At 45.4% G+C, this 9,293-nt stretch overlaps 1 protein-coding gene across 1 annotated transcript in view; it reads right to left on the minus strand.

Moving 5' to 3' along the window:
• Spns3 (sphingolipid transporter 3 (putative)) overlaps positions 1-5,431 on the minus strand; it is a 69,413-nt gene extending 63,982 nt beyond the window's left edge. The window contains 1 exon segment of the mRNA XM_042680602.1: positions 5,221-5,431. Within this exon segment, the coding sequence (XP_042536536.1) occupies positions 5,221-5,431 (211 nt within the window).
• Between the last annotated feature and the right edge of the window lie 3,862 nt (positions 5,432-9,293).

Raw genomic sequence — 9,293 nt, forward strand, 5'->3', positions numbered from 1 at the left:
AGATACACATGCATTCAGATAAATGGTTGGCGCTGGGAATGTGGTTTTGTGGTAGAGTGCTTGCCTAACATGCATGAAGCCCTAGGTTCAATTTCTCAGTACCATATAAACAGAAAAGGTGGAAATGGTGTTGTGGCTTAAGTGGTAGAGCACTATCCTTAAGCACAGAAAGGCTCAGGGACAGTACTCAGTTCATGCCCCAGGATTGGCAAAATAATGATAATAATCATAATATTAACAGATGAACAGTTGTTCACAGAGAAAAAGTACTTGCACAAACACAGATCCTCAGTGACAAACACATAAAACCAGATTCACACATCCAAATACACCAGCACACATGCTCTAAGACATGCACATAAATATACCAGCAGGCAGGCATGTGGACACCTCATGGCTGCCATTCACATTGTAGTCAGAGTGACTGGCAATTCCCTCTTACTGCACAGGACAGTGCTCTTCACTTAGATCTCCCTGTACATGAGAGGATTGCCGAGCCCCAGGACTCCCATTCCACACTCACTAGGACTCTGAAGCCTCTCCCAGACTTTAGTAGCCACAGGCTGGTGCCATGGCACTCTGCCCAATGAAGATGGAGGAAGCTCAGCAGAATCTGGGCTCTATTTTAGCTTTTTGGTATCATCTCCAAGAGGGTCAGGATCATCATGGTGCTTGGGAGCCATGTGGCTCTGTGGTTATTGTGTTACTACCACAGAATACTTGGGTCTGGGTACTTTTTTTTTTTTTTTTGGTCAGTTGTGAGGCTTGAACTCTGGGCCTGGGAGCTGTCTGTCCCTGAGCTCTTCAGCTCAAGGCAAGTGCTCTACCACTTGAGTCACAACGCCACTTCCAGTTTTCTGGTAGTTAATTGGAAACAAGAGTCTCACGGATGTTCCTGCATGGGCTGGCTTTGAACCATGTTCCTCAGATCTCAGCCTCCTGAGAAGCTAGGATTACAGGCGTGAGCCACCAGCACCCAGCAAGGGCCTGGGTACTTTATAAAGAAAATAGATGTCATGCATCAGTGGCTTACGCCTGTAATCCTAGCTACTCAGGAGAGTGAGATCTGAGCATCGTAGTTCAAAGCCAGCCCAGGCAGGAAAGCCCATGAGACTCTTATCTCCAGTTAACCACCAGAAAACCTGAAGTGGCGCTGTGGCTTGAGTGGCGGGGCATTAGCCTTGAGCTAAAGAGCTCAGGGACAGTGCCCAGGCCCAGAGTTCAAGCCTTATGACTGACAAAAAAAAAAAAAAGAGTCTCATGTACTTACTTGCATAGTCAAGCTTCAAAGATTGATCCTCAGGTTTCAGGATTACAGGCACGAGCCACCTGAGCCCAGCAGTTTTAAATATTTTTATTTACATATATTGTGTTATTTCTGTTACTTAGTAAAGGTTTCAATGTTTGTTTATATGCTGGTCCTCGAGCTTGAACTCAGGGCCTTGGTGCTGTCCCTGAAATTTTTGGCCAAGACTAGCTCTATAGCATGTGAGCCACATCCCCATTTCAAGATACTAATCTCAATGACGTCCCTATCTGGGCTGGCTGTGAACTATAATCCTCAGATCTCAGCCTCCTGAGTAGATAGCAGAACAGGTATGAACCACAGGTACCTGGCCTCATAGGTCCAGAAACCTCCTAAAATAAGCTGAATAATTCTTTTTGACCAACAGTTTTCCATTGGGTAGGTTTCAGACATTTTTCAGGTTGTAAGGGAGGAAAAAGCTGAGTTGGAAAACCAGGAACACTTCCTCAGGGTGCTAATGTGTCAGAGAAACTATTCACGGTGACATAATTGTGCTTTTATTTTTTTCAATCAATAAAATTCCTTTTAATTCCCTTCTTTGTAAGAATTTTAAGTTCTTTGGTTTTCAATACCAACTAATTTAAATATCTTACCATTGGACCTTCTTTGAGAATTGATCACACAGTTTATGAGTTTCCTCTTTTGTGTGCCTGTTTTTAAGGGCCTGATATGGGTCCACCATGGCTCCTCCTCAGATGAGCTTCCTCAGGAGACCCAATGATTATGCAAAAGGTCTGATGAGTTGACAGGTGTTATGGAGGAGTCTGGGTGTATTCAAGTGACTGGATGCATTTGTATCGATTTATATACATCACTGATTTAATATTTCCAATGAATGAAGTGTAATTTTACTGCTTATTCCACCTGAAAATGAATTATATATGTCAAAGTTCAATATTTTACACATACGTTTACATATATGTATATATGCATATATATTTATGTATATATAGTATGTGTGTATATATACATATATTTACATCTTTCTCTGTAAGAAGTATAAACATTTTTAGATCTATCTCAAACTCAGGAAGGGAAGAAACTGGTAAGGTTGATATTTCAAATCAAGAAGGCAAATTCTTTTTATTTTATTACATTTTACCTTTTTCCTTGGGTCACAATAAAATTAACATGATCAGTGAAAATTTACCTACCAGCTCTGACAAGGGTCTCATGACAGATGACACATTTTGGATGGAAAAAGAATATAGGCAAGCAATACAAGGTCATTTATAACAGCTCATCTCTTAGAACCCAGTTGTATGAGACCCTAGAAACACCCTCCTGAGACAGCATGCATCTCCTCACTAGGGTGGAGCCCCCATGACCTAATTACCTCCCACAAGCCCTTCTTCCTCCAGGTTCCACCACGTCCCCATCTCCACAGCGGGGACCATTCCTTTAGCACATGAGCCTTTGGGAAAGACACAGCATACACACTTTCCTTAAATCCTGGGAAGGCCAACAGCCAGGCCCTGCACTGGGCATGTCCAGCTTTCCCCTAAGAGGCATTGACTATTGCACTGACTATGCAAATGAGGACAGGAGTTCCAGGTGCCCATGTTTGCACAGCTGTAACTGGGGGAGCAGGGGCTCAAGTCCTGGCCAGAGGTAGCCTGCCTTCCCACTCAGCAGCATAAGACAGAAACAAAAACCTCCAAACAGGACCTGCAGTCTACCACAACCACACCAAGAAGGCCCCACAGCCCCTCCAAGATCTGGTACGTGGCAAACGCAATCCCTCAGGAATCAGAAGTGCTGAGTGAGAGTTTTGTTTAGACCTGTAGTTTGGGCTCAGCTACCATTGCATCCAAACAGGAAATGACTTTTCCTCCTTTTTAATATCACAAAGAAGGCATAATAGCTGGAGGGGGGGAATATAGATGACACCAAGTAGGCACACTCAACTACTAAGTAAGATCTTCTCTAGTTGCACTCATGTTTAGGATTTCATTAGTGTGAGTGGCCTGTGGCCCAGGTGGAGCTGGCTTCACTTTTGCCTATATTGATCCCCTGACCACCAGAGCCCTTTCCCACAAGAGAACCCGCTGCTGCACCAATGCCTGTCCCCAGCAACCCAGGACATGCATAGTCTTACTTCTCCAAGGCTTTATCCTAACCACGAGGACCCTAGGCAGAGGAAATCCCAGCAGGAAGGGGCTCCTGACAGGACTCAAGGTCTGATGATCCAACCAAGGATGCGGGGGAAGAGGGAGAGCAGACAGCCCAGCCTCAGGGATCAGAAAACAGTCCTAATGTTTCCCCCTCCCCTGTACCTCTCCTTCAGCTTCTCCTGATCCTCTCGCCTCCCTACCTCAAATCCAATTACATTTTCCACTTAAAACTTTTCCCAAACCCGGGCGCCGGTGGCTCACACTTGTAATCCTAGCTACTCAGGAGGCTGAGATCTGAGGATCGCTGTTCAAAGCCAGCCAGAACAAGAAAGTCTGTGAGACTCTTATTTCCAATAAACCACTCAGAAAACCAGAAGTGGTGCTGTGGCTCAAGTGGTAGAGCACTAGCCTTGAGCTGAAGAGCTGAGGGACAGCACCCAGGCCCAGAGTTCAAGCTCCACAACCATCAAAAAAAAAAAAAAAAAAAAAAAAACACCTTTTCCCAGAGCCAGGCACTGGTAGTTCATGCCTATAATCCTAGCTACTTAGGAAACTGAGATCTGAGTATCGTGGTTCAAAGCAAAAGCAGGCACAAAAGTCCATGAGACTCTTATCTTCAACTAACCACCTCTAAAAAACCAGAAGTGGAGTTACAGCTCAAAGTAGAGTGCTAGCCTTGAGCAAAAGAGCTCAGGGACAGGCACTGAGTTCAAGCCCGACAACTGACAAAAGAAAGAGAGAGAGAGAGAGAGAGAGAGAGAGAGAGAGAGAGAGAGAGAGGAAAGAAAGGAAGAAAGAAAGGAAGAAAGAAAGAAAGAAAGAAAGAAAGAAAAAAGAAAGAAAGAAATATTTCCCAGCTAGGAGCCAATGGTCTGTGCCTGCAATCCTAACTATTTGAAGGTTGAGGGTCAAAGGTTCCAGCTAGCCAATGCAACTAACCAGCAAAAAGCCAGAAGTAGAGAGTGCTTATAACTCAAGTGGTAAAGTGTCAACCTTGAATGGAAAAATCCAAGCAAGAGATAGAGGCCCTGCATTGAAGAAAGAGAGAGAGACTAAGGAGGGAAGCTGGGCACTGGTGACTCATGCCTCTAATCCTAGCTACTCAGGAGACTAAGATCTAAGGATCATGGTTCAAAGCCAACCCAGGCAGGAAAGTCTTTGAGACTCTTTCTTTTTTTTTTTTTTTTTGGTCGGTCGTGAGGCCTGAACTCTGGGCCTGGGCGCTGTCCCTCAGCTCTTCAGCTCAAGGCTAGCACTCTACCACTTGAGCCACAGTGTCACTTCCAGTTTTTTCAGCTTATGTGGTGCTGAGGAATGAAACCCAGGGCCTTATGCATGCAAGGCAAGCACTCTGCTACTGAGGCACCTTCCCAGCCCAGTTCATGAGACTCTTATCTCCAATTAACCACCAGAAAAACTGGACGTGGCACTGTGGCTCAAGTGGTAGAGTGCTTGCCTTGAACTGAAGAGCTGAGGGACAGCAACTGGTCCCAGAGTTCAAGCCCTATGACCGACTGACCAACTAAAAATAATAATAATAATAATAATAAGGAGGGAAGGAAGGAAAGAAGAAAGGAAGGAAGGAAAGAAAGAAAAAGAGACCATGGAGATTACATGGGGAATTATTTCCTGGTTTGGGGGCAACTATTCCCTGTGCCTCTTCTTAGTTTAGGGCCGCTCATTGTGGCTGAAAACCACCTCTCAGAGAAAGTGCTCCATGAGTAGAAAGAGTGGTCAGCAAGAGTCCAGCACAGCTGCACCTTGCAGCAGTGGGGCAGTGACCCACAGGCCCCTCCTCACCTGCGATGATGAACCAGTTCATGTAGTTCAGGAGGTTGATGTAACAGAGAACCACGGCGGCCACATATGCTCTCCACCGGGGCAGACTCCAGGGGGAAGGGCTGGACACCAAGGAACACTGACCTGAGGCCAGAGCCCCGAAGTGCCCCTCTGGACCCATGGACTGGTCCTGGGGCCCTTGTGGCCCAGGTCTGGGGCACACTGCAGACATCATCTCCAGCTATAGCAGCGACAGCAACAGTCTCGAATGGGCTTGAGGAAAGCACACACCAGTACCCCACCAAGGCACTTCCTCTGGGCTTCCGGCCCTCTGACCTCAGAGCCTGTTAAGCATCTTATCACAGGTTCCTACTAAGCACACCACAGCTTCACGAAGGTTGCACCATCCTCAGCCGCCCAGGCCTGCTGGAGGAACCAGGGTCCTGGTGCTGGTGACTGGACAATCTAGTTTGTTTTTTGTTTGGTTGTTTGTTTTTTTGTGGGGATTATTTTGTGGGTCATGGGGCTTGACCTCTGGGCCTGGGTGCTGTCCCTCAGCTCTTCAGCTCAAGGCTAGCACTCTACCACTTGAGCCACTGTGCCATTTCCGAATTTTTGGTGGTTAATTGGAGATAAGAGTCTCACGGACTTTCCTGCCTGGGCTGGTTTTGAACCTCGACCCTCAGCTCTCAGCCTCTTGAGTAGCTAAGATTACAAGCATGAGCCACCAGTGCCCAGCACCATCTAGTTTGTATCTATAAGCAGCCCCTACAGGAAACATGATGAATGGAACCCAAGCCCTGCTCACACCAAGCTGGCCTGGCTCCCCAAGCAGAGGTCAGGGGCTATATGTGAGCCAGGGCCTTGAACCTGGCTTAGACCAGAAGTCTAAGGGGTTTGGCCAGGGGAGCAGTATTGGACTAGGTAATGAGGGAAGGCTGGTGTCTGCCCAGCAACCAATGCCTTGCTGGAGAAATGGGTAGCAGGAGGGGCTGGCTTCATGGAGACAGCCTTGTATGAGCTTCAACCACTGGCGCTGAGTCTAGGGAATCGTTTGAGGAGGGGCAGAATAATGGCATAAGCTATGTGTCTCTTTACAGCTTGCTTATGACTAACAAGGGGAAATAGAGTAAGTATACAACAAAGAGCTCAACAGCAGGGCCAGATGCCCTGATGGAGGGACAGAGACAACCATTTATGGGGCAGAATGTTCCAGATGTGAATCTGCACGTATCACACTGGAGGGCTCTGGCTAGAAATGCATCACTGAATCTAATCATAAGAAAACATCACAAGCTGAGAATGTGGCTTAGTGCTTGCCTAGCATGCATGGTGCCCTGGGTTCAATTCCTCATAAACAGAAAAAGCTGAAAGTGAAGCTGTGGCTCAAATGGTAGAGTGCTACCTAGCCTTGAGCAAAAGAAGCTCAGGGACAGTGCCTGGGCCCTGAGTGCAAGCCCCAGAACTGGCAAAAAAAAAAAAAGCAGGTTGGAGCATGAACTCAAATGGGAGAGAACACCAGGTGAGCAAGCAAGTTAAGCAAACATGAGGTACTGAGTTCAAACTCTAGCATAGTCCCAAAAAAAAAAAGTAAGAAAGAAAGCATGAATGAATGAAAACATCAGACAAATCCAAATTATGGAACACTAATTGCTGTTTTAAAACTGGGACTCCCACTGATCAATCCTGTCATTCTAGCTACTCAGGAGGCTGAGATCTGAGTATCACAGTTCAAAACCAGCCTGGGCAGGAAAAATCCAGGAGGCTCTTATCACCAATTAACAAGCCAAAAGCCAAAAGTGCAGCTGTGGCTCAAATGATAGCGTATCATCCTTGAATAAAGAAGCTAAGCGACAGTGCCCATGCCCTGAGTTCAACCCCCAATACTGGCATGTGTGTGTATGTGTGCATGCATGTGCACATGTGCACACACACAAAGGGTGTCTCTATATACCACAGGCTAGCTTTGAACTCATGATCTTCCTGCCTCAGTCACAGGTATGTACTACCATGCTCAGCTTAGGAACAATGTTTTTTAAGGGATTCTATTATTTTAAAATGTCAAGGATTAGAAGTATAACTAGTAATAGTGTGGGTGCTTAGCAGGTATGTGTCTCTAGGTTCAATTGCCAGAATTTTTTTAAAAAGTCAATTTCATAAAGGACTAAGGAAATATTTCAGTTTGAAGGAGGTTAAAGAGACATGACAATGTAACCCAGGATCCTAGCCTAGGTCCACACTGGAGGGAAATGCGTATTATTGGATTAATTAACAAAATTGGAAAGCAGAGCCAGGCACCAGTGAACCAGTGGTTCACACCTGTAATCCTAGCTGCTCAGGAGGCTGAAATCTGAGGATCAAGGTTCAAATCCAGCCCTGGCAAGGAAAGTCTGTGAGACTCTTTTATTTTTTGGGTCTGGTCGTGGGGCCTGAACTCTGGGCCTGAGCACTGTCCCTCAGCTCTTCAGCTCAAGGCTAGTGCTCTACCACTTGAGCCACAGCACCACTTCCGGCTTTTTTCTTTTTGCTTATGTGGTGCTGAGGAATCGAACCCAGGGCCTCAGGCATGCAAGGCAAGCACTCTACCACTGAGCAAACTTCCCAGCCCATCTGTGAGACTCTTATTTCCAATTAATCATTAGAAAACTGGAAGTGGTACTGTGGCTCAAGAGGTAGAGCACTTGCCTTGAGCTGAAGAGCTCAAGGACAGTGCCCAGGCCAAGAGTTCAAGCCCCACAACTGACAAAAAAAAAAATGGAAAGCAGACAGAGGCCATGAGGCAGGAGACTGGCTCTCACAAGAGGTAATAGAAAAAATGTCACAAGTAGAAAAAGAGAGAGAAAGAGAGAGAGAGAGAGAGAAGGAAGGAAGGAGGGAAGGAAGGAAGGAAGGAAAGGGAAGCCAAGTGCTGGTTGCTCATACCTGTAATCCTCCTTTTGTTTAGTGTGGGGGTGTATGTGCTCTACTGGAGTTTGTCTGTACTGGAGCTTGAACTAAGGGCCTTAGCTTTGTTGCTTAAGGCTGGCACTCTACCTCATGAGCCATACTTCCACTTTCAGTTTATTGCTTGTTAATTGGAAATAAGAGTCTCCTAGACTTCCCTGCCTGGGCTGCTTTCAACCCTTGATCCTCAGATCTCAGCCTCCTGAGTAGCTAGGATTACAGTACTGAATCACTGCTGCTTGGCTTCATAGGATTTTTTTTTTTGAGACAGAGTCTCACTACACAGACTGGTGGCAAGTTTAGGATCCTCCTGCCTCCCTCTCCCAAATGTTAAGTTCAGAGGCCTGTGTCACCACATCTGGTGGGGAGAATGTTAATAATGCATGAATTGAAATAGAGGTTAAATGGTTTATTTTGTATTATATTTTTTCTTTGTATTATCTTACAGTTTTCTGTAAGTTTGAAATTGTTTCTAAGTAAAACATTGTAACAAAAATTGATAATCCTACTTTAAAAACAAAAGAACAAGGGATTGGAATAGCCATTTATCCCAAGATAAACAAATGACCAACAAGCTCATATAAAGGTGCTCGACACCACTAGTCATTAGGGAAATACAAGTCAAAACCACTTCACACCCACTGAGTTGGCTCTAATAAAATGAGTGGGGAGAAGAACTATCAGTGAGGATGTGGAGAAATTGCAGCCCAGGAGCACTGCAAGTAGAAATGTAAAATAATTATAGCCACCATGTAAGGCAGGATGGTGGTCTACTACCATCATGGTACCCAGCAATGCCACTTCTGGGTACATGTTCCCCCCCAAAAAAGCAGGAATCAGAGATATCTCTACAGCCAGACTCATAGAACTTTATTCACAATAGCTACAAGGTAGGAAGAATTTGAATGTCCATCAATACACACCTGTGGTATAATTGTAAGGTGGAATATTATTCAGTCATTAATAAGGAATGAAGTATGGATACAACGCTGTGTTGTGGACCAAACTCAAAAAAAAAAATCATAGTGTCAAATCCCTAAAAAAACATTCACAACAGGTCATATACTGTATGATTCCCCATTTATGTAAAATATCCTAAAGTAGGTAAGTCCATAGAGAAGGGAGTGCTTCATGGGTACAGGGTCTCCTTG

This window comes from Dipodomys spectabilis, unplaced genomic scaffold (genome assembly GCF_019054845.1).
Source record: "Dipodomys spectabilis isolate Male_0828 unplaced genomic scaffold, ASM1905484v1 ptg000062l, whole genome shotgun sequence".
NCBI lineage: Eukaryota > Metazoa > Chordata > Mammalia > Rodentia > Heteromyidae > Dipodomys > Dipodomys spectabilis.